Consider the following 25,619-nt stretch of genomic DNA (forward strand, 5'->3'; position numbering starts at 1 on the left):
TTTGATCGCTTGGGTTAACTTTCATTAATTGCTGTCCATATAATTGATTTGGCTACCATTTGTATCTTATGGAGCAGTTCCTTTTATTGTATAAATGATGTTTTAATGTATAAAAAGCATTTAGAATCATCAACGTGATCTTGCTCTTGATCGAATATTAGCAAATATATATACTATGCCAGAAGATAACATACAATATAACTGAGATATTCTTTTGTTATTACTGTGTAATTCGCTTTTTGTTTGTGAAAACTAAAAAAGTACTTGTATACATTATGTTACAGAGCCACCTCAAGACTTATGAAATCATTTTTTTACATCAAAAGTTATTTCAATCTTTTGCTTTGAATAAATTGAAAATTATTCTATAAAAATTATTGTAACTTGTCAACTAATAGCCGGATTATTGTTAAGTTTTGCACCAGTTTGTATTAAATGAGATAATGAATTAATTACTAATTTACTACTTCAATAATTATTTAAATATTAAAATGAACTACAACCTTAAATTTATGGTACTATAAAAAAAAGTGCTTGGACCAGTGTGTGATTGCTATTTATAAGCATGAAAACTTTAATTTACAGTTGTAGGTTTTCTATTTTGTTTTTAAAACTGATAATTATTTAACGCGAGATAATATATCCCGGATATCAATACAATTTTAATTCTTAATACAGCATGACGCCAATATGGGCTGTTGTTTTCTTTATGTTGTTTACCTATTCTATTCTATTCAACTTTAAAATTTTTCCAATTGACAGTTTAATGTTTGGATACAAGTACTAGTCCAGTAATGTAATACTGGACGTAGAGGGCGTAATACTTACCACTAAATAATTACACATTGTCTTCAGTTCTATTGATAAAGTTCTATATTTTGAAATCTTTGTCTATTTGCCTAATATTATAATTTTAGTGAGTATTTGTTAGTTTCTAGATATTTTTTTTTCCAAAATATAGGGTTTTGGTTAGGCTTTGAAGAACAGAGACTCTTTGATATTTGTAAGAATGTAAGTGAAAAGGCCATTGGCAGGCCATTAAAACAAAGCCACTGTATACACGTATGAAGTGTTTTATTGGTTTTATATATATTATATATATTATGTATATTATCAACATTTGTTTGGATAGATTCGTTGATAAAGAATTTGTGAAGGTGTTCTTGTTACCATTATCTTGTCTTGAATTATCATTACAAAGGTTCTAATTTCAGAGAATATTGAAATCTGTGTGAGCTATAACTTTTAGTTTCGTTGATGTGTGATCTACATAAAATTTGTGTAGATTGGTGTTAATTTTGGGTTTATAGTTTGGTTGATATGTGTGTGGTCTATACAAATTTCATGTAGATGAGCTTATTGATTGATCTACACAATTGATAAGTAGAATATTTTAAATAAGATTTAGCAGTGTAAATCTATGAGCAAATAGTGTCGTAGAGTGATAAGAAAGAATAATCAATATTTTTATAAATCTTCATTGTTGTTTTTTGAATAGCTTATGCAGTAAAGCTTTGAATAACCAATCAATATCAATTAAGACACTTATAGTAGCTGATTATTTTTATAACTAGAAGGGACAATTATGACCTATAAGAACTTTCTTTAGAGAGAACCAACTATCATACTCTATTGTTACATTATATTTTCTTAGTTCCATTTTTGGCTATACTTCGATTCCTATTGAAAATATATTAGAAAGATTATTTTTTAATCAGTTACGGAATTATACTAAATGTAAGCTGTTTAATATATTGAAAGAGTGACATTCCCTTTCTCGACATTGAACTTGAGTTTGCAGACCTTGTGTTTCGGACTTAAAAACAACTTCAAGGGATGCCGCCTGCCATTGATCATAGCGACATCAAGCAAAACGACTAATGCAAAAAATTTTTAAAAATATTTTTTTTTTTATTGTATTAACACATTATCTTTCGCGGTTTTAAATCTTCAAAAATATTTGCAAACATCGCGGAATCTCAGATATACGAATAAAAATGTGGATACAATTCAACGGCTTCGCTTTAATTTAGTTTTTGTTACTATAAATTTTACGGCTGTGATTTTGGCGCATAATTTAGTCATTATACAAATTAGACTAAATTAAAGAAAGATGCAAAATTTATGCGAAGCATTTAGCAAATTAAATATTTTTTTGCTTTATTTTTTATTTACTTAATTTATGAAACATCTACCACCCGCATGGGAAAATCCCATTCTTAAAATATCTATTTTAAGCCATCCATTTTTTTGAAGTCTATCTTCAAATAATTTAATTTATATGCAAATAAAAAAAAACTTATCATGATCAGTGCATTTCTTCAGTTAATTATTTCCCTCTTGCCTAAAAGTTCAGTTGGTGTTGGTATATTTTTGGTTGCTACGCTTGCATTTTGACCAAAGAAGTAAATTGTTTTTAATAAAAATTTTATTTAATTTTTGTTTTTACTAAATTTAAATATTAAGTCTCTAATATTATAATTTATGTGCTTTGAACGAGTTTATTTTTTTTCTTCTTAATATCAATCGGTAATTCGATGTTTCTCAAATGAAATCTCCGATAACCATATATGACGTGGGCAATGTCTTGTTAATGGCATTGAGACAAAATTAGCTACAAGGACTCTTCGTAAATTCCAATTAAATTAGTTAGATAAGCTTAGTTTATGTAGCATTTTAAAATAATCTCAAATGCGGAGATAAGTTTATTTGAATTAACATTAGTTTCGGTATTGTGAAATAGAAAAATATTCCTCATCTACTATATTCTTTCTAGATAAAAGCTTATATTAATTTGAATTGAATTGAATTGATGAATCTTACAAAGTAAATTCACAAGTAATTCAAATTATTTTCAGGGTAATCTTTTTACTCTGACACAATATCCAGAGTGTTATAAATTATTCTAAAGTGTTATACTTTAATCTCGAGTATTATGCAGATTTACCAATCTAAAACGAAAATTGCACTAAGAGTGTATCTCGATTATTAAAGTTACCACAGATTTACCAATCGCAAACAAAAATTGCACTAAAAGTGAATCTAGTTTAAAAAAGTTACCCCAGCTTTACCAAATGAAAACCACATTAGTCACTCAGATCACTTTTGTAATATACCGAGATTATAAACAGTAATTGACATAGTTATTCTTTTCATTTATTTTAAGAATATTAGGTTCATAATTCTGCTAAGAAGGAAATAATATGTTAAGTAACATTGAAGATTTAAAATTAGTGACCTCTAAGAAGGAAATATTAAGTAACATTGAAGATTCAAAATTAGTGACCTCCGCCTTTGGACCAAGGTGTACGGCACTGTATTGCGTATATAATACTTTAAAAAATACTTAAATGTTAATAATCATTTAGAAAAACATGGATTTAGCTTATACGGTTTTATAAAGATTCATAAAAAGCTATATATACAAGGTCTGTTCTAAAGTAAAGGGATGGTTGTAAAAATATTTTAAAAAAAAGATGTTTGCTAAAATTAATTAAAAATGAAATTTTTAGTGAAAAAATCGGTTAGAAGTATCAATCGATAACATGACAAGTTATTGTGCAACATAAGTCAAGTTTCAAAACTCTTTGATAAAATCGTCTATTATGGTTTAGATCGATGGAAAGAACTAATAGCGTGGAATACTCTGCTCTTTATATTGTACGTACATTGGCATTTTTAGACTAAATTTTGTGCTTTTGACTATTATTTTATCTTCTACTCAGATTATAGTACACCTTGTTTGTATGGTGTAAAACTCAACTTTTTCTTATTATGTGATGGTTATAGACACACTCTTATAACATTAAAAAATTGTGTAGACACATACTGGAAAAAACTATTACAAACTACAAAAGCATATACAAGAAGTAATTCGGTTGGTTACCCTATCATACAAACAGTATGATAAACATTCCACTTTCAGTATTGGAATATAATTCTCAGAAAATATTTCCGGAAAATATGGTGACGCGGGTCTATATTTAACAAACAGCTGTCATGTGTAGCCAACCAGATGTGTAAAAAGAAGTAGTAATCTGGCTGGATAGGTCACTTAGTATATAAATCATATGATAAGAAGCATTTTCACAATAGCATTAGCCATTATAATAAGGTTCCAGTTTTGAATATGTTTTGTTGGATATTTATAATTAAGGAAAAGCGTTGTTAAATAATATATCATATTAGTGTGAATAAGCAGTAACTTCGCTGAAGAGACTACTTATTATTTATATCTATGCTATTTTTGAATAAATATTGACGTATGTGAATAACACACTAGTTGACTTTATACAAACAGTAATCCGGCTGGATAGGTCACTTAGTATATAAATCCTATGACAACAAGCGTTACAATGGAGTTCCTATTTTTGAATAAAATCGACACATGTGAATACCAAACCAGACGAGTATAGACAAGCAACAACCCGGATGTATGGGCTATACACTATTGAAATCGTTTGATAACAATACACCTACATTGTATTCTCAGGGTACTGAAGATACTCAGGTATACGAGCTCCACTGTAAATATTGTGGGGAAGTGTAAATATCAGGCCAAACTTACAAAGTCCTGTGAATACCAAACCAGACGAGTATACACAAGCAACAACCCGGATGGATGGGCTATACACTATTGAAGTCGTTTGATAACAATCCACTTACATTGTATTCTCAGAATAATGAAGATACTCAGGCACACGAGCTCAACTGTAAATATTGTGGGAAAGTGTAAATATCGCGCCAAATTTACAAATCGAGTCCTAGTTTGATATATCTCATATAAATAAAATATAAATAATGATTACTCAGTGAAACTAACTAAAAAACCTAAGTGTTTTAAGCTTCTGATAGCAGTACAGCATGACTGATCATAGTCTGATCATAGCTATACTAATACATAGTTTTACTGATCATATGATATTATTGCTTTTTTTTAACTAATATAATTGTAATTTGAGTACACAATTACACTGAAAAAAAAATAAAGCTCAATCCTAAATAATAATTTCTAGCAGCACTTTTTGATTAATGACAGAACATAAAACTCGAACATTAATAAATGCGTGAACGCGTTAAAAACAACATTTTAATAAAAACATCTTCATTTTCATAATAAATAATCGGAGAGGTTTTATTACCGCACGCATTTTTTAAAACAATATTTTAGCTTGAGACGAAACTAAATTCGTATCGGCTCAGATCTATCTACTTGCTTGAGGTTAATATAGATATTAAGCGCATCTTATTTATGTTCGTGTGACAGAATTAACAATTTATAATGATCAATTAGGAATTCATTAATTGATACGATCTTACGAGCATAAGCGCGGCGGCTTATAAAATTTATGTAAAATTTTATGAACATTGACAGATTTTATATTTTTTGTTGCTCGACATTAACATAAACATTATGATTTTGCAATTTAATTGGAATCGTTTTGTGGGTGAGAAGAAGTCATAAAATTTATATTTTTATGCATTTTCTCATACGAGAATCATATTCGAATAATTACAGAAGAAGATTTTGAAACCAGCATTTATAGTTTAAAATTTTTATTATTTACACAAGAAAAACAAGAGGATTAATTTTACAAAACAATAATCATAAAGTCGTTATAATGTATGAATGGATTTCTATGCATTATTCTGAGCAACCGATCTTTGCAGAATAAACCACTTTAGCCGCATTCAACTTTATTTATGTTGAGCAGGCAAGTAAGTTTGTTGAGTATTATCACCAGTATGAGGAATATTTATAGCACCGAAATTTTGTGATGGTTGAGTATCGAAATCAGTTGAACCGCCAAATGAGCCACCGAGTGAACCACCGGTACCGCCAAGAGAACCAATTGATATGGTTGAACCGCCACCATTACCACCGAAAGATCCACCTCCAAGTGATCCTCCTCCATTACCACCAGCAGATCCGCCATTTCCTGAATCACCTAAGCTGCCAATGACTGAGGAGACAGGTACTGTGCCAGCATCAACAAGGTCACTGCTTCCACCAAGAGCATCATATTGAGCTGTTAAAAAATGCCAAAAAATTAGAATAAAAATAAATGAAATATAATTAGCCTTTGTAGCAGTTTGAGTTAATTCTACCTTGAATGGTGTGTTGTGCATGTACAGCTTCTTGTGGGGTCTTGTATTTAATGAAGAATACATCTGGTTTATTGTTAACTGGTGCTGGTGTAACAACTTCAGCGCTAACATCCAATTCATTGGATTTCTTAGAAAGTACATAAATGGCAGTCTTATCTTCAACTGGTGCAACGTTAGCAATAATCTTGGCTTTCGCTGCAGATGAGGATGGTGCATTAATGAAGACAACGCGATAGTTTTGTTGAGGACGGCCAACATTGACATAGCGTACAATTTGTTGTTCATCATGATCTTCTGGTGCTGAGTGTACATAGAAATGCTTTGTTACAATTGGTGGCTGGTTGTTTTGTATATGACCAAGGAAAGCTTCTTGGCCGCCAGATGAACCACCATTATAACCACCAAATGAACCACCAGATGATCCACCAGATGAACTGCCGCCAAAACCACCTAAGGAGAGGCCAGAAGAACCACCAGAAGAGCTACCGCCAAAACCGCCTAATGAGAGACCAGAATTACCACCACCAAGACCTCCAGAAGAGAAACCGATACTTCCACTTTGTCCAATAGCGGGAGCGGCATTGAAGTATGATGTTCCAGAAGCTACGGGTGAGTAGGAGGAGCTTGAGCTGATTGAAGTTGGGGCTTGCAGAAAACCTCCACCACCACTGCTGTGGCCTGCATTGTAACGATAGCCATGACTGAGATCTGGACGTGCATTGGCTGAGCTTAGCAATACGCAAGCCAAAATTACAACCTTGAAAAATTAAATTTTGTTAAAATATGCACTGCTTAAAATGATTGGTCTGTTTGATGAAGTCAAACATTATTAGTTGAGCACGACATCTGTTAGATTAGAACTGGGATAATAATATAGAGAAAATCACTTCTTTTTTATTGTCATTTAAAATCATTTTCTTTCACTTGTCTTCAATGATTTGGTTTGCACTTTGTGACATTAGCTCCTTTTGTTCTCTTCACAAAACTCTCCATTAGTTTGATGTTTGCAGTTATATGTAGTATATTTATCCTTTTAAGTTTTTACACTTACCACAAATTTATTCATGCTAAGGCTTGTTTTATTAAAAATAAATTTATTGGAACTATTGGTTTCCCACTAACTGTCCACTTGTGTTCACAAAACAGAAGTGATTGATTTCAGTTTGACGATTGATTGATTATATATGAAAATATCTAAAACTATAAAAATCTTAAAAATTAATATAAATGATCAAAAACAATATTATGCCAACATTAATTAAAACTAATTAAAGAAATTTCAAAACCCTAGACGACATATTGCAATAAATCGATAACTAAAACGAACTATAACACAAAATCCGGCTATGATAAATTTGAAGTTAGGTGCTAATTTTTTTAGTGAAGTGTAGAAATGATACTATAAAAAAATCATGTGGTACCAGCAAACACTGAGATTGCAGCTACTAAGCCAAGAATTAAATACTTCAGAAAGTTTAATATACAATACAAATTGTTTAAAAGGTTTATGGTATCACCAAAATTTTCAAAAAATTTGTTACACTCTTATTTTTTTTTACAGCTTTGTACCAGGGAAGTTTCAATTGCTTTTTGTTTTTTTTGTTATAAACAATTAAAATATAAAATTAATAAAACATTGGCCTTGAACTGTTAGATATTATCAATAAAGAGTAACAATGAAGCTTAACTATCGAATGGAAGAACACGTCTTCATTAAACAGTTTATCTATAGATATGAGTATCAATCGCAATAAATTACATTAAATATAATTGTAGGATGCATGATCCTACATATCTATATCTCCATATTAATAACATTTGAGAGAGGATTATTTTAAAAAATTTTGTGAAAATATTGAATGTATTTAGCGGAAATACTAAAAGTCTTAATTGACTTATTTCACTGCAGCTAATAAAATAAATTGACGTAAGAAAAAGTTAGATTACTATACATATAAAAACAGATTGTTTGCAAGCACTAGAAGAGTACTTGAAGTTTCGGAAATTTATTCTAAGTTTTTCATCTCAAGTAGTTGAGATTCAGAAAAAATATACTATTCTTTGTATAATGGCCTGGAAACTGGAATCATTCCTGAAGAAGTCTGTTTAATTTGCTTTGTTTATAAGTATTATCGAAATTTAGATCTTTTGGATTCGCTTAAGTTATCCAGAGGTAGTATGTATTCGAAAATATAATATTCAATTTATTCATAATTTTGTTTGAATAATATTTTATTGCTCATTGTAGCTTAGTGTACTCATTAAAAAGGACCGCGGTAACGCTGCACTTCAGAGAAACTGTGTATTCCTTTTAATATTAATTGTAAAAGTTCTATAAAACTTGCAGGAAGAAGAAACAATTAAACATTTTCTATGTCATCACCCAGGTGTGATTTCCAGAACAAAGTACTGGAAATTGTTCTAAACTTGTAAGCAAACTTTTTAGAGTCGATAAATACAAAAGATTTGTTAAATTAAATCATTTCAACGGGTTTAATAAAAATTGTTATAAAATCTGCTTCATTCTACAGGATTGCAGTGTGTCCAGGCATAAGTGTCTGAGTTCAATTCAATCTACAGAAGTGTGTATTTGCACTCTGACATTATATATCAGTATAGCCACTCTGTACACATTACAGAGTAAGAGGACAGAAAATCGCACAAACAGTAAAGCTTACTAATTACTTTGCTTAAGAGTGTTCAAAGGGTTCTCAAGGTCAGGTCTTAAGGTCTCGAAGGATAGCTAGCTATCCGTAGAGCTTTCAGATTCTCGAAGAATATGTAGCTATCCAAAGAGCTTTCAATGTCTTGAAGGATATGTAGCTATCCAGAGAACTCTCAAGCTTTCGAAGGATAGGTAGCTATCCAGAGAGCTCTCAAGGTCTCGCAGGATAGTTAGCTATCCAATGAGCTTTCAAGTTCTCGCAGGATAGTTAGCTATCTAGTAATAAGTTGAAAATGATTCTAGTGTACTTTTTGTGTCATATAGGCATTTTACAATGAATAAACAAATATTTATACATGTTTTCAAATTTTATTTTTTAAATTCTTTTCGATTCTTGAATTTACTTTTCCTAATCGTTTCTCTTTGTTTTGTTATACACTAAATAATACATTTTTTTAGGGTTTCTTAGATTTTGGAGAAATTTTTATTAAAACTAACTGGAATTTCTTTATAGTTTATCAGACTTTTATTTGAATATTGCAATTACTCTTCAATAAAAAGTTAAATATTGATTGAACTCAATGTCTATAAAAACTAAGTTTTCTATTACTGAAAATTTTAAGTTTATTTTTAGTCATTATTTTCATCTCTTCTTCTTCTCCTTCTTCTTCTTCTCCTTCTTCTTCTTCTCTTTCTTCTTCTTCTCCTTCTTCTTCTTCTCCTTCTTCTTCTTCTACACTTCTTCTCCACACAGAATTACAAACAGTTTAAAATAAGATTATTTAAATTTATAGTTAAAAGTTTTGTAAAAATCAGAAAATTTATTTTATTTATTATTTGGAATATTTCAGTCACTTCCCTCGTAACATAAAAAAGTACCTAAAAATAAGGTGTTAAATATTACTTAATTAGTATCTCAACATTTCCACTTAAAACTTTATTTCATTATTTGATAATCATAATTTATTTTATAGGAAAACCCAAATGGAGTTTATTAAATTCCATAAAAGTTCAATGTTTTTTAATTAAATTAGCGAAAAATTTCATAATACTTTATGCAATATTTAAAATTGATTGCAGCCAGTTCCAGTTTTAGTTCCTTGTTATAAATAAAATACTTTTGTTGTTAGGCATATATTTTATATTTTATTATTATAAACGTTTATCATTTAAATTCAAAAATTGTTTATTTTAGATGGTTGGCTAACATTTCGCGATTCGAATCGTCTAGTTCAGAGCTGGGAGTATCGAAAGGCTCTAGTGCATTTACAGACAATTTACGGCATATTTCCGTATTATAAAATCAGTATAGAAAATCGGTGAGTCAATAAATTTTATTATTGTATAAAACATATTATTTATTATTCATTAATTGATTCGTATTACTTTTTGTATTTTTGCAGGTTTAAAGAACCTCGAGATTATATTATTGTTCTGGATGAAGGTGAACTGGGCTTGCCTGACAAATATTTTTATAATATTGATCAAAATGATGAGGTCAGTTTTTTTAAAAATATATTTATTAATACATTTATTAAAATTTATTGAAGTAAGTTTTTTTTAATAATTTAACTATTTTTATAATTTTTGCCAATGATATTAATTATTTAAAGACTTTATAATTTTTTGTTTTATTAAATTTTGTTGTCAGATTCAACAAAATTCATTTAATTAAATACGTTTAAAAGATTCCTAAAGCTGTATTCTGGCAACAGAGTATTTTCACTCTGACATAGGTATAATTATTTGTCATTGAACTTATAAATTTCTCTTTGTTCTTATTAGGATAGGTTATACCGGCGATACACTTAGACCTATTTGCCCATTTAGCGTAGCTCAAAATACTGCTTAATGGGAGGTCTTGTCATTGATCAAGATCCTCAAGAAAGAGAGGTTGTAACGTATTGAGTCACCGCAGTGCATGAGCTGGGCAAAGACAAAGTAGATGAGAGGCACTCTCATCGTCTTCCCCACAGCTGTGACAGTTATATTTGAAAGGGAGATTTAATCTTCTAGCATGGTACCCTAGTTTTTTTCATATTTTTTTAATATAATGTAGAAATAAATATAATAAACCATTTAGTTGAACTGTATATCAGAAAGCAATAAGAGACGAATTAAAGTGTTCTTACTCCATGTGTTGAGAATAATTTACAGAGCACAGAAGAAATAGTTTCCATATTTCTAACAGAAACATATATATGTTACAATCTTTAAAACAATTTCTCGCCTAAAACTTGTACAGGGAATGAGGGCAATATCCGTATTACAGCAACAGAAATATTTAATTTAATCACAATTATAGTACATTAAAATTTTAGTCACAATTAGAGAAAAATTGTGACAAAATTCTTACTTATATTATCAGTAAACATTTGTGAGAGAAAGCTCTGTTTTGTAAGAAAGAGCTTATTAAAAATTATGAATAAATTTGAGTTTCCCTTCGGCGTCGGTTGGCTAATAACCAACCAACCAAAGAGGTTCAATCAGGACCTCTCTTCAAAGAGCAGTTTAGGCTTTTCCATAGGTTCAAGATGTTTATGAAACCTCTGAGTTTTTATACGTTAAGACAATAGGTTAATAAGTGGATCGTTAGCATCTCTGGTATAACCGAAGCTAACCTATTCTAGCCAGTATAGACGCTGAGTAAGAATTTCTATATTACGCGGTAGGGATAAATTGCTTCACCTTAATAGTTGTTTTTTCTCCAATTTTCAGTCTATGCCCGTTACAAAGAATACAATTATTTTTTAAATTAGCATTTTAGGTATATATCCATATATTGACCTATCTTTATAATATTTAGATATATTGTTTTTGTGCACTTTTCTTTTTTCAGCTATATTTTCAAATAAAAAAAAAATTGGCAAAAGAAAACTAATATCGACATAAATAAATTGAGAATATTCATCAAACAGTTATCCTAATGGTTTAATGGTTATGAACTTACATAGCACATTTAAGCCCAATATATGCTTATAGCCAACCTCCCAAGGAACTAACTTTGATACATCGTATTAACGTAAATTAACCTATTAAATTTTCATTTCATAATAACTACTAATTTCTATTCATAATACTGCAAACCTACAAGTATCTATATAGATTGTGCATAGTGTCTATTCATTAACCTTGCCCGACTAGTATTCGGTAATTGTATATCTTGTTACGTCTGGAGGTGATCTTTTGCTCTATTTCAAGCTTCCCACACTATTCAAAAACTTTAAATCGAAACATTCCACTAACACAACAACAACAATAAAATAACAAAATATTATTTGTTTAAGAAATGCTTATAAAGATTAATTGATCTATTTTCAGATCATACGTGCATACATTCTGCTCATTCGTGACTTTGCAATTAATATGGGTAAGTTTAAAAATTAAATATTGGCAAATAATTTAACAAAAAATATATTTTTTTAATTCGTTTTTTAGGCGTTGTTACACGTGAAGCGGAACAATTTGCTGATAACGTCTTTCATTATGAGAAACGCATCGTTAGCCATATCGATTCACATGAATCAGCTGAAAGTTCGGATAGATATAATCAAATAACAACTTTAAAATCTTTAAGGACGACAGCGCCTTCTGTAAGTATTAAACATACTGATTTTTGGTTTTTTCAAAGTATATTGTATACTTGATTTAAGTTGTGGATTAACTTTCTTATTGTGTATTACAAAATTATAAGATGTAACATAGGAGTACAAATGCAGAAACTGTATACAAAAACTGTATATAAACAATTTTGCAACAATATTGATGTTGCCTTGTGTAATACATATAGGATTTTTTTTCAATTTACAAAATTCATATAAGTAAATAGTGTGAAATTGTAAAATATACTCTGGATAGAAATGACTGCAAAAGTTATATTTTGTAAGCTAATTATTGATATTACGGTCTTAATATCATCATATGGAATCTCAAATTTGGATATGCCTTCATACAATTTTTTTCTATTTTTCTTTACTACTTATTAGACTTTTATTAAAATTATCAACGGTATGTAGTTTAGAATTTATTCTAACATACTTGCATTAATAAATTTGTCTACATATACAATAATAGTAGTTTACGCATTATAAGTATTATTGTTGAATTTGTCTCAAATAACTCGGTACAGTGCTAATACGTCTCATTTCGTACATCAGTTATTGATACTAATATAACTGATGTATTGCTTATATATAACTTCTTCCTATATTGGAAGTCGGTAAGGCTACAGGTAGTACATATTCGTCCTCAACAACCAGATACCAGGAGCGGCCGAGTCTCCGTCGCGGAACCATTTATTAATTTCGACGATCAAGTGCCGTTTAAGATTCTCAAAGCGAGTTATAACAACAACAACAACAACCATGTATCGCTTATTGTAATAGTGATCTTGTTTTTGTCTCATTGGTTGAATTTTCAAGAGTATAGACTTAAGAGCTACGATAACAACAAAAACCATGTGTCTCTTGTTCCATCTAAATGGGTTGGACAGTCCCTGTTAGAGTGGTGCATGCTGCTTGATCATTGCGATTAAGTACTTTTATTGTCGTTTTTTCTTCGTATTGGAATTCCTTTCATTTTTCTTGCTATATCAAGCTCATGAGTTACAACAACAACAACTAAGTTCCGGTCTTGGTTTCCATAGAATTCCTACCATATAAAGTGAAAGTGATAAAGTGTCTTTTCTACAGAACTCTTCGCGCTACTAGAACACAATTATTTTAATATCAAAACTAATATTATGCGTTTCTTAAGTTAAAAGTTAATAAATTTCGATCTAATGCGTACTAGTAAACTATAACAGACATGTCATCTATTATTAGCAAGCGTTACTTTAAACTAGTCATAAGGACATTTAAATAAATAAAATTAAAATTAAATATCGTCTTTACAATCTAATTTATAATACTAGTATTTTACTTTACAATTATTTTGTTGTCCACAACTTTAAATCATGAAAATGATCTTTTTAGCTTCTAAAGGTCCTAGAAGCCATGACCCTAAGTTAGGAATTTGTCAAAACAAATCCTAACTTTTTAATAAATAAATAAACAATTTTTTTAGTTACCAATTTTGGAGACTTTACAAACTTTATTTCCACGCACAAAAATTACTGAAGATACAGAAGTGTTAGTTCGCGATATTGAAGTGTTTCGTAAACTATCGGTTGTGGTCTCAACGACAGATAAAATGTAAGTAGTAAATGAAAGAATTACAAATTAATTTAAATCAAATTAAATTGTATTAAATTTATTTATAGAGCTATCAATAACTTCATCATCTGGTCTTTGGCTCGTCATTATTTACCTTATTTATCAAAAGAATATCGTAATTTAATTGAGACATTTAATCATGCTGTTTACGGTAAGTATACTATATAGTAGTAGTACGCCCACACACTTGAAACCGAACAAGAGTACTTGAAACCGTAATGCCATCTACAGTTCTACGGAGTACAATAAGTTCACTTTTTACGACTGCCTCTGTGGTTGCCTTACAGTTCTTATTTGGTTTTACATGCAAACCAAGTTTAGTAATGAAATGTGATTGTCATCTGTATCTTGCAGAGGTTTTCAAATTAATAATATTAATTAATACGAATAATATTATTTATATTAATTATAATATTAAATAAATAAAAAAATTATATACTTTTAGGGCGCACTGCAACCTATCCACGTTGGATGTTTTGTACGAAAATTGTTAGAGATTGGCTACCGCTTGTTATTGATGGTTTACAACAAAAACAAACTTTAAGTAAATCCTCACAATCCTTTGACGATGAAGTTAAACGTTCGTATCTAAAAAGCAATAATATTCTAAGCAAAACAGCAGGCAACGATCAATTTTTGAGTTTAATGTTTTATACGCTAATAAATCAATTAAAAGCTTCAATTGATAATGCCAATTGGATTAATGATTCACTGAAAACGTATATAAACGAGAAGGTACATAATAATATTTAAAATTTAATTACAATGTATATAGCATTTTTTTTCTTTATTTAGTTAACTGCTATGCGTTTACAAATTGGTATACCTGAAGAGGCTTTAAGTAACATAAGTTACATCAAAAATTATTACGATCAGTTGCTGTTAAATGATAATTATTTTGTTGAGCACCTTATGTCCATTTGGACTTTCCGTAAAGCACGTATGGAACAGAAGCTTAAAGACGATTTAAATATTGTTGATACGTATGTTCATTAAAAACAATATTTAATTATTAAATTTAATTATTTTATGTGATTTATAGCATTATTGCTGAAATGTATACGCATAAGGAACCCAAAACTATTGCTTATTCCAACAAACTGAATATGTTGATAATATCACGTTCTATAGCTCTGTCGAATTACTATGATTATAGATTTCCGATGTAAGTATTTTAAAAATATATAATTTTAATTTTAAGTATTTAAAATAAAATTAATTTTTTGTATATTTAAAGACCTATTAACTTTGCACGTATTGGTTCCGATATACTTGAAGTATTAATAGACATTTTGCCCATATTTGTGGAACAGTTCAGAGAGAATGAAGATTATTTTACTATTGAAAATTCATCTGAAAAAATTGATATTGGTAAAGTCGATATTGATTGCCTCACTGCTGCTGAGGAAACGCAAGAAGATTTTGAGAAATTATCTAAAACTACAATGAATAGTTTTCATAATACATTAAGTGCAGCTAAAATAAGTGCTAGAGCACTTAGTACATTTATTGAAGCTATTGATGCATCAAATCCTATAATGGGTGCATCAATTGAACCAAAAGTAACATATGAGAATTTACGTTTAACACAGCGTCACCGTTTGCCGGGTTTACGTGCGCTGAATGACAATGAGTTATATACACTAGCTTACATGCAAAAGCACTGTAGTATTTTAATTGCTGACAAAGACTATGCACGTATTAAGCCACATGTGGAACAAACACTGGCAGAGCGACATTTGTAAGTTTTGATATATGCAATATATCTAATGTATAATTAAATTTATGTAAAGTCAAATATGACAAAATACCTATTTTTTCTTTTAATAATTATTTTTTATTTTTAACTGAATTTCAGATTTAATGCAACATGGAATCATATACAATTCTTATCACGCTCTTGGAGCTGTCCAACACCAAAAGCAACTTGCCGTAATATACTTTAAACTTGCAATAAATATAAGTTTTATTTTATAATAAAATTATATTATAAATTATTAAATCCTTATAAGCATATTAGGCTTGAAATATAAATGCAAATGGATATGTGAAAGTATATGTAAGTTTACATAACTGCAAAGTTAGACTTAGTTGAAATTCTTATTGCCAGATATTTTTATTATTAAGTTAGTAAATATTGAATTTTAACTGAAAAATGTATACAAATAAAGTATATCTAGTTTTTAAATATTTTACTTGTTAATTATTTTTTAAATATAGTTTTAATTTTAACTATGAATTAGTAAAACATACACATTTTATATAGATTGTTAAAACAAAATTCAAATAAAATAATAATATAATTTAATAGTATTTAATTTAATTAAATTAGTTTAAGCAATATACTTTTAAGATTAAATAACATAAATGAAAAATAATTAAAATAATATAAATATATTATTATATAAATTATTAATAAAATAAAATAAAATAAAATAAAATTAATAGTTTTTAACTATAGTTCTCGTTTAAATAAACATATAACAAAAATAAAAAATAAAACAACAAAAAATAGGAATTAGTAAAACATACACATTCTATTTAAATTTTAATAAAAATTTTAAACAAAAAATAATATAATGTAACAGTTTTTATTAATAATTTTAATTTAAATAAAAACATAACAAAAAGAAAAAAAAAAGAAACAAACTTTTGAATGAGTAAAACATAAACATTTTGTTTAAACTGTAAAAATTATTTAAAATAATAACTATAAATTAGTTTTTAATTAAAGAAATATATTTTAATATATAAAATATATTTAATTCTAGTTCAAACAAAAACAAAACATTTAATTAATAAAACATACACATTATATTTGATTTGTAAAAATGTTTTTTTATAAAATTATAATATAATTTATTAATTTTTAATTATAATTAGAGTTTAAATAAACACAAAACACACACACAAACAATAAAGCATTTGTACAAATATAATATGTAAATTGTAATTTTTAATTTGTTCATACGCCTTTAGTTTTTTGAGTGTGTGTTCGAAAAGATTTTTTATTTTCGTTTTCGAACGATTTTATTTATTCATGTCAATTACTAGGACTACTTCAGCAGTATTTCATATCTGATTTTCTTGCATGATGCTGTAATCATACTGAAGTATGTTAATTTTAGTTTGTAAGAAATACAAGAGATATTTTATGGGTTTATTTATTTATTATATACATTTTTCCACAGGTTCAGATGAACGTGTTTTTAAAAATCAAAAAGATTTTGACTCCAACAAATTAAAAAATCAAAAAATTTGTTTTAAGTTTGTACATTTCCTCACTAATATGTATCACCATTTTCTATTCGAAATAGATATCTATTTCTATGACAACACATGAAGTAATTTTAACTAAGAATTCGAATATTGAATATATATTAATATAATATATTTCCAAATATATTTATCTCCATAATAAAAATGCTCAGTTTTCTGTGCAATCAAAGCATAGAGTTTGCTTTAAATGTCTAATTAATTGGTTTATATTTATTTCTTTTGAGATCTCCTTTATTTGCTGAAGATAGACAATATAAACGCATAGATATGATATGTAGACCAAAACTCTGTAAATGAGTTCAATCCTTCAATAGAATCTAATATATAAAACATATATATTTTTATAAATGGTTCTGTTAATTTGGCAAACTATAGGACATACATAGACTAATTAGTTATTGTTGTTGTTGTAGCTGATATTTGTTAATATCTAAAAATTTCTTTTTGTTTTGGTTGAAAATAAATTTCTATTTTAAATGATTTTTTTATATATTCTTTATTATTTTTATATTTTTTCGCAGCATTAGTTATTATTAGTATTTAATTTAAATTTATTTATAATTATTTATAATAATATTTAACGATTTATAAAACATTTCTTTTTAGAATCTTAACAACATCTTTTTATATGGTAGATATATATTAATTATATATTATTATACGAAATTATTATAGTTATTATAATTTATTATCATTTACTGTTTGTATTGGCGTATATTACATTTACTGTTTTTCCATTTTCATATATATTTATATTTTAAAAACAAAAATATTTTCTTTTCTTTTGTTGTCTTTTTTGTTTGCTAAATAAAATTAAAATCTAATTAATCTTCACTGGCGTTTAATACTTTAAATATCATTTTATTGTGTATTTAATGAGTTTTCATATTTCTAAATAAATTGAGTTTAATTTTATTTGTTTCTTGTTCTTTCCATTGAATATTTGCAATTGCACATTAATTGATTTGGTATTATTGCAATTTCATTGGAAATTTTAAATTATTGCTGATTTTATCTAATCTTATTTTTTGATCTTTATATATACATATACATATATAGATATATATATATATATATAGTATATATTATATTTAGTTTAGTTTCTATAAATATCATAAGCATTCATTTTGAAATTTTACAAATTTAAATTTTGTATTTGCTGTATTAAAAATTTATTTAAAGTTAAAATTTGTTATTTATTTATATACTTTATTTATACTTTTTAATTGCATTTTCTTTAGGCATTTTGAGCTTATATATTTCATTTATATATAAATATAATTTTATGTAAATAAACAAAAGAAAACAATACATATGTATGTATATATTTTTTAAACTTAACTAAATATTAAATATATTTTTGTGTGTATTTATTTGTTCCAGTCTTTGTTATAAATATAATAAAACTTAAACAACCAAAATGTTTAAATTAAAACAATTTTTTTCTATAAAAATAAAGCAAAGCTCCGATATTTTGTATTATTTTTTTTTTACTTAATAATAAAGATAATATAACTAATTTATTAAGTTTGGCATTTTTTGTTATATTAAAATTCTGCTTTAAACTAATTATTATTGTAAATATTTTTTGACTTCATTAAGTTTTCTTTTTTAAACATTTTAATAAAAAAAGCAGTTTATTAATAATATAATTATTTAGAATTTTTAATTGATTTGAAGTATTTTCGATTTTTTTTTTTGGTAATTTTAATTGAAAACTATTAATTTTTTCGATATGTGTTTTTTATTTAAAATGTAATTATTCTTCATTCGTAAGTAGAAAATAAACTAAGTTTCATAATAAAAATAATATTTAAATTATTGTGGAAAAATAAGAACACAAAAAATATATTTACAAAAAAATAAAAACATGTGTAAAAATGGATAGATGATAAATAAATATTTAAAAAATAAATCAAAACGAAAAAATAAAATAAAAACATAAATAAATAATAAAAAAAAATTATATAAAAAAAAATTATTGTCAATATTAATTAATTATATATTATATAGGATACTTAAAAATAATTTCAAAATATTATGCAAGATTTTTACCCTAAGTTTTAATATTTAATAGATTTTTTAAATGAAAGACAAATGAAAATATTTTTAGTCTCAAGTTAATCATACGACTACATATATAAATGTATCTAAGATTATATGTAGTTTATTAGTGAATATATCATTTTGGCAATAATAATAAAGTGCTTTAAGTATCTGGTTACAACCCTTTTTTATTAAGAATTAAAAGGGTAATCAGAATATTTTCAAATTAAATTTTATTCTGGTTTTATGTAAAGAACGTTTGAATTTCAGAAATAAATCAGAAGTATTTCAATGTTATTCTACAATCGTTTAAAATAAATCGGAAATTGGCATAACAGTAGTAAAACTTTTCTGTTATAAAGAAAATTAAAAAAAAAATTGTTTTTAAAAAAGTATAGCACTGAAATCTAATAACAAAACTGTTATAGTTAATTCAATTATGTATAGCTTAGGTTTATGTGTTCGCCTAAGTGAAGGAACCTAGTCACTTCAATGGGTCAATACTAATGATCGAAACTGCTCTAATGAGTGTACGTGTTAGAACATGAGAACATATTGGTGATGTCTAAGTCTGCATTCCAGATGTACTCAAATGCTAAAGTTCAATACATCTCAAAGAGGTATGTGCATTATGGCAAGAAAATAAATTGGTGATGTCCTGATATGTTCTCAATCTGTATTCCACATATACTCATGTGAAGTACAGTTTCAGTTGCTATACACATTGAGAATTGACGTCAGAAGTAACTGTTTAGTGCGTGCTTGTACTCTAACCTCAACTGGGCTAGGAAAGTTCTTGCGGGACGAAATATATCAGGTAGAATCCTGTTGATATCTTTGATGCTGAGCTCGAAGAGAACATTGCATCGGTATGGAGGGCTTTCAAACCCTCGATTGTACTCAACCCCACTAATGTAAGGTCTGCTGTAATAGGTGTTGTTGTATTAATAAATCGAAAACAATGATCAATGGATGCAGAGTAAAGAGTAAAGATGAGGTCTACTGATAACGTGTCTAAGAGAATATCCAGTCGTGTGGCATGTAAGTAAATATAACTTCGACAAGAGTTGGCTGTACTCTTTTTCAAGAAACATTTTAGACTGCACATGAATATGGTCAACATGTGATGACTAAGTTGCGGAGCTGGGTTTTAGCAACAGAAATCAAATATTGCGTTGAATTAGTCTTGTAAAGCATGGCACGGTGTGTGTGACATCGGTACTTGCCAACTAATTTCTTAATTACGAATAATTCAGTACAAAAAAAATTTCCAAAGATCACTCATAATGGATATTTGATAATATTCAAATTGAGATATTATTTAGCCAGACATTATATTAATAAAAAATTTAATTTTGTAGTAATTCATCCTTTTTTACTATATGTAAGTCATATATAAATAAAAAATTATTTATTTTTTTAGGTTAGTCAATATTCATATGTATTAATGTATTTAATGACATATGACATATAAATAAATATATGTTTATATTTGAAAGAAGAAAATGACAAGTTAATTTTCATGGATTGTTTCTCAGTACGAGAAATGGAAGAGGGAACTCTGAAGAGTTACATTCAAATTATCTTAATTCTTCTATATGCTATATGCTTTGATATAAATAAAAAAATAATGTGTTATAAAATTGTTATTCATTTACATATAGCATATATGGACTGCTAAATAAAAAGAGAGCAGGAAGCTTCTAATTTTTGATATCACAATAATCTACTGATCTTAATGTGACTAACAATTTAAATATTTTCATATTTTCGGGATTAGTTAGTTACATAGGCTGTGCATTAGGGCACTTATTTATACGTCATAGCTAGAATGATACATTTTTTTGGAGGAATGTGAAATCTGAGACTTCGGAAGCAATTATATAAATATATAAATCAATATAAATTAATTAAAATTGTGATTATTTTAAGTAAATAAGTAAAATATAAATAAATAAAAAAATAAATCAAATAAAAAATGGTTAATTCATAACTTTAAATTAAATTAATTAATTAAATTAAAGTTAAATTATTTAACTTTAGTAAATAATTTCAAATTAAGAATAAGAATGAGATAATAATATTTTATAATTTTTATAATATAATAATAATAAAAAATAATAATAAATTAAAATTATGTAAAATTAACTCATAAGCTTAAAATTTGGTAAATAATTTTAAAAGTAGAATAAGTTATAAATTTATAGTATTTTTTTAATAATGAAAAAAATAATTAATAAATGGTTAATTCATAAATTTAAAAATTCATACATAATTTGAGAAATATAATTAGAATAATTTATACATTTTTAATATTTAAATAATATATGTACAATTAAAAAAAAATTATGAATAATTTTATTTTAAATAATTTATATTTCATAATTAAAATTATATATTATTTAAATTTTTAAAAATTAATATTATTTAAATTTTTAAAAATCAATATTATTTAAATTTTTAAAAATTATATTAACTCTTTAAAAAATTTAAAAAACTTTTTTCTACTTTTTTCTTTACTTCATTTCTACTAAAAAACTTCAACTTTTGTTATAACTAAAATCTTAAGTAAAAATTACTAAATTATTTTCTTTTAGCCATAAAAATCACTTTTAATAATAATATTTTGTGTGCGTGGACGGTATTCAAAGCTTTTTGAAAATGTTAAAATGTCTTTTAAATATTTTTATTTAAGCTATTTTTTTAAATAATTTATACATATTTACAAAGTTTTTATGGTTTTCAATTGTTTTGTGGTTTGGTATTTTTAATTATGTTTTAAGCAAATGATAATAAATGTTTTTATTTTTAATCAGTCGCATTTTTTCTTATAAATTTTTCAATATGAAATTAATTATTTTAAAATATGCACCAATCTTATATTATAAAAAAAAATGTATAAAAGAAGAAAAGAAGCTGTTTTTTAAATTTTGCAAAAATTATTGGTTTTGTTCTCAATTAAAAAAAAAAATAATAATAATAAACTTTGTTTAAATATATTTTTACAGTTTTAAAGAAGAAAAGCATTTTTTTTTTAAATAAGAAGTCAATAATTTAAAATTTTTATATATATGCTTTAATGCAAGATTGACAAAAGTTGAAGTTAAAGTAGTTTTCTATCTTCATAAATATAAATAAAATATATAATATATATCTTAATTGTAGTTTTTCGAAAATAATTAAAAAGATTAGTAATTTTATTTATGTTATAATAAGTTTTTGTATGCTTGGAAGAAAATTCAATTTTTATTTGATGCAATAAATTTTTTATTTTCACACTAAATTTTTTATATAAATATTTTTCTTTTTTATATACTCGTATTTACAAAAAGTTGTTCGTTTTTTTTTATTGATTTCTTATTTTTCACATTAAACTTAACGGCAGTTTTGTTTTTTTTTCTAATTTTTTGTATTATTTAGCATCTTATACAAAATCATAATTTTTTCTTTACTAAAATTAATCAAATTTATTTTTGCTAATTTTAAATTATTCCAATTTTTTATATTCTTGTTTGTAAGTAATTGAGACTTGTTTAGTATTTAGCAATTTTGAAGCTAAAAATAATTTAGTTGTTTATGAGATTAATTGTTTTTGAAATTTTACCTTTTTTAACAATTTTTGAAAAATTATCTAGAATATTTTCTTTCTTCATCTTTGCATTTTTGTTGGTTTAGTCTAATTAAAACGATATCTTTAAGTAATTTTTTGTTTTATTTTTTTTTTAAACTCTAATGCATGAAATAAATTGATTTGTTGTTTCTTTTTTTTTTAATAATTATCTAATAATGATATTTGCTAAATGTTTTCTATAAAATTAGTTTCTTTTTAATATGTAAGAATTATTTATTACCTTCTTGATTTTCTTGTTAATTTATTAATTTGTTCTATATATTCTAGACAGCTTTTGATGACGTTTCTGGCATCCAACGCAGCATCTCACGCCGCCAGTTTAAACCATACTCCAGTTGTTTTACTAGAGAAATGATGAGAGAGGAATTAAATAATTTTAATTGATATTTAAGGATTAAAAATATTGATATATTGTTAAAGTTATTTTTATTATTTTTCTCAATCTCGAAAAATCTTAAGTGAGATACAATATTTACCCAGTAGTCAGACGTCAGTTTCAATGCTGACTGCCATGGCGCTATTGTGACGCAGCTGTAGATTATTTGTACCTCTTAAACCATTTTGTTGCTGTAGCTGCTGTTGTTGTTGCTGTTGCTTTTCAAAGGATTGTTGTGCTCTCAAAAATGGAGCTAAATGTCGCCCGGGATGATCAGTCAACCCTGGTGTCGCATCGATACCATCATCTAAATCCATAATATCAGATGAGGATTCAGATAAAGAGGATTTCTTTAGATGAGGACCTAAATGAGAAAGGTATAGTTAATTATAAGTAATTTTTCATTGCTAAGCATTCATTATAATTAATTATTGGAAATATATTGTTTCATTAATAATCAAGACGAAGACTGTAACTACGCAAAGCACATCTTCTTTTACTGTAATAAGTTGCTCACACTTAAAGAAGAGATAATAATTCAGATTGAACCAATAAGTTCCTAAACTATAGTGAAAAAGATGGCAGTGAACCCATAGAACTGGCGAACGATAGAATCATATGTGATTTAAGTTCTCAAAGTGAAGAAATTAGACCTAGAAAAGAGAATCAGAAACTAGGGTAATAAATAATGCAGTCACTAAGAAAATGCGGTGAAAAAGTGCAGGTCTGGACGTAGATCGAAAACCAAATGATCATGGCTTGAAATACCTACATAAAAAAGAAACTCCTCAAAGTAATACGAAAGCAGTATCAAGTGGGAATAAGTCTCGCTGGGTTCTAGAATCATAGGGATTCTTTCGTCAACTGCAAGACAGGCAATCTGGGCAGACAGGGTCATTTAAAAATTTTAAAAGATCACGGCATACCGTTAGCATCGTGTAAATAGCTGTTGAAATTGTTCTGTATTAAGCAATTTAATACAAGAAGGGAAGACTCAACGCTAAGCAGTTTTGTATAGGCAAGTTGAGCTCTTTCAATTAAGAAAAAATTCAGCAACCTCATTGAGGTGCCCTGCAAAGTTTTAAGACTTGTGGTAGGTTAGTTGACGGGTCGTAACTGTTTAAGGAATCATGTTACAAGACTGAATCTTCCGCTTAATCATACCTGCCATAGTTGTGCTCGGGATGATGTTAGTGCCTCACCATTTTGCTTTGTTACTGTACAGTGCATGGACATCGTCGATTAATTATGCTAGTAAGCCACTTTTTTGAGGATCTTGGCTAGCTTGAGGATCTTCTTCTCAAAAGCATTCCAGGTTTTCCTAAAGTTTCAAAATAGTTTTTTAACCTCAGAGTTCTTATACAGAGTTCTTATACGTCGATCCCTGGGATCGACGGTGTGTGTGGAGTAATGATGTTTACTTAATAATTCATTTCAACAGGGTAATTCACAAGCAATATGATACTATTTATATGTGATCCGTTTATATCGCAATAAAAATATACATTGTGACCGAAAAGTTTCCGGTCATAAATAAATAAAACGCAAAATTCTTAATCTTCATCAATATTTATTTTATCTCCTTCAAAATATGCTCCATTAGAAGCGATACACAAATGCCAACGTTTCTTCCAATCATAAAAACATTTTTTATAGGCGCTTTCCGGTATGGCTTTGAGTTCCCTCTGCGAATTCTGTTTTACGTCTTCTATGGATTCAAAACGCGTTCCTCTGAGTGGTAATTTGAGGTTGGGAAACAGGAAAAAGTCACACGGTGCAAGATCAGGTGAATACGGTGGCTGTTCGATGGTATTTATTGAATGTTTGGCCTTAAAATCGTTGATAATGTTGAACAAATTGAGGTGAATCGGAACAAGCCGGGCGTTGACACGTCGCATACACAAATTGTCCACCAAAATCAAACGAGCCATCTCACGACCGATGCCTAGCTCTCGTGCTATCTCTCTAACACTCACATGAGGATTTTTGAACACGATTTCCTTTGCCTTTTCAATGTTTTCGTCGGTGGTAGAGGTCGAAGGTCGTCCAGAACGCGGCATGTCTTCGACGGTCGTACGACAGTCCTGAAAGGCTTTGTACCACTCATAAACTTGAGTTTTCGATAAAACTGATTCCCCATAAGCCTTTTGTAGCATTCGCAACGATTCTGCACACGAAATTTCGTTCGAAAAACAAAATTTGATGCAAACTCTTTGTTCAATATTTTTTTCCATTGTTTTTTTCGCAACGCACTACTGAGGTGAACTGGTTTCAACAGCTGCCGTAAACGAACTGTCCGAC

General features: G+C 27.4%; 3 protein-coding genes across 4 annotated transcripts in view; 1 reads left to right on the top strand and 2 right to left on the bottom strand.

Moving 5' to 3' along the window:
* LOC119670809 (protein gone early) overlaps positions 1–16,091 on the top strand; it is a 45,681-nt gene extending 29,590 nt beyond the window's left edge. For both annotated transcript variants that reach the window (XM_038081226.1, XM_038081227.1), the window contains exons 4-14: positions 9,969–10,092; positions 10,177–10,270; positions 12,095–12,143; positions 12,212–12,366; positions 13,838–13,965; positions 14,034–14,137; positions 14,432–14,721; positions 14,782–14,969; positions 15,029–15,151; positions 15,224–15,727; positions 15,845–16,091. In XM_038081226.1, the coding sequence (XP_037937154.1) occupies positions 9,969–10,092; positions 10,177–10,270; positions 12,095–12,143; positions 12,212–12,366; positions 13,838–13,965; positions 14,034–14,137; positions 14,432–14,721; positions 14,782–14,969; positions 15,029–15,151; positions 15,224–15,727; positions 15,845–15,932 (1,847 nt within the window). In that variant the 3' untranslated portion in view covers positions 15,933–16,091. The remainder of the gene's footprint in view (positions 1–9,968; positions 10,093–10,176; positions 10,271–12,094; positions 12,144–12,211; positions 12,367–13,837; positions 13,966–14,033; positions 14,138–14,431; positions 14,722–14,781; positions 14,970–15,028; positions 15,152–15,223; positions 15,728–15,844) is intronic.
* Positions 5,698–7,174, bottom strand: LOC119673335 (keratin, type I cytoskeletal 9). Its single transcript, XM_038084597.1, has 4 exons — positions 7,160–7,174; positions 6,667–6,865; positions 6,109–6,606; positions 5,698–6,029 (listed from the first exon to the last, which is right to left on the bottom strand). Exons 1-4 carry the CDS (start codon positions 7,172–7,174, stop codon positions 5,698–5,700), a joined length of 1,044 nt encoding a protein of 347 aa, XP_037940525.1.
* Positions 16,092–23,148: 7,057 nt separating the features above from the next.
* The window catches only part of LOC119670810 (potassium voltage-gated channel protein Shaker-like), a 536,527-nt gene continuing 534,056 nt past the window's right edge, over positions 23,149–25,619 (bottom strand). Inside the window, exons 11-12 of the mRNA XM_038081230.1 lie at positions 23,419–23,682; positions 23,149–23,285 (exon numbers count right to left, since the gene is read on the bottom strand). Of these exons, the coding sequence (XP_037937158.1) occupies positions 23,426–23,682 (257 nt within the window). The 3' untranslated portion in view covers positions 23,149–23,285; positions 23,419–23,425. The remainder of the gene's footprint in view (positions 23,286–23,418; positions 23,683–25,619) is intronic.

This window comes from Teleopsis dalmanni, chromosome 1 (assembly GCF_002237135.1).
Source record: "Teleopsis dalmanni isolate 2A chromosome 1, ASM223713v2, whole genome shotgun sequence".
In the NCBI taxonomy this organism is placed as follows: Eukaryota; Metazoa; Arthropoda; class Insecta; order Diptera; family Diopsidae; genus Teleopsis; species Teleopsis dalmanni.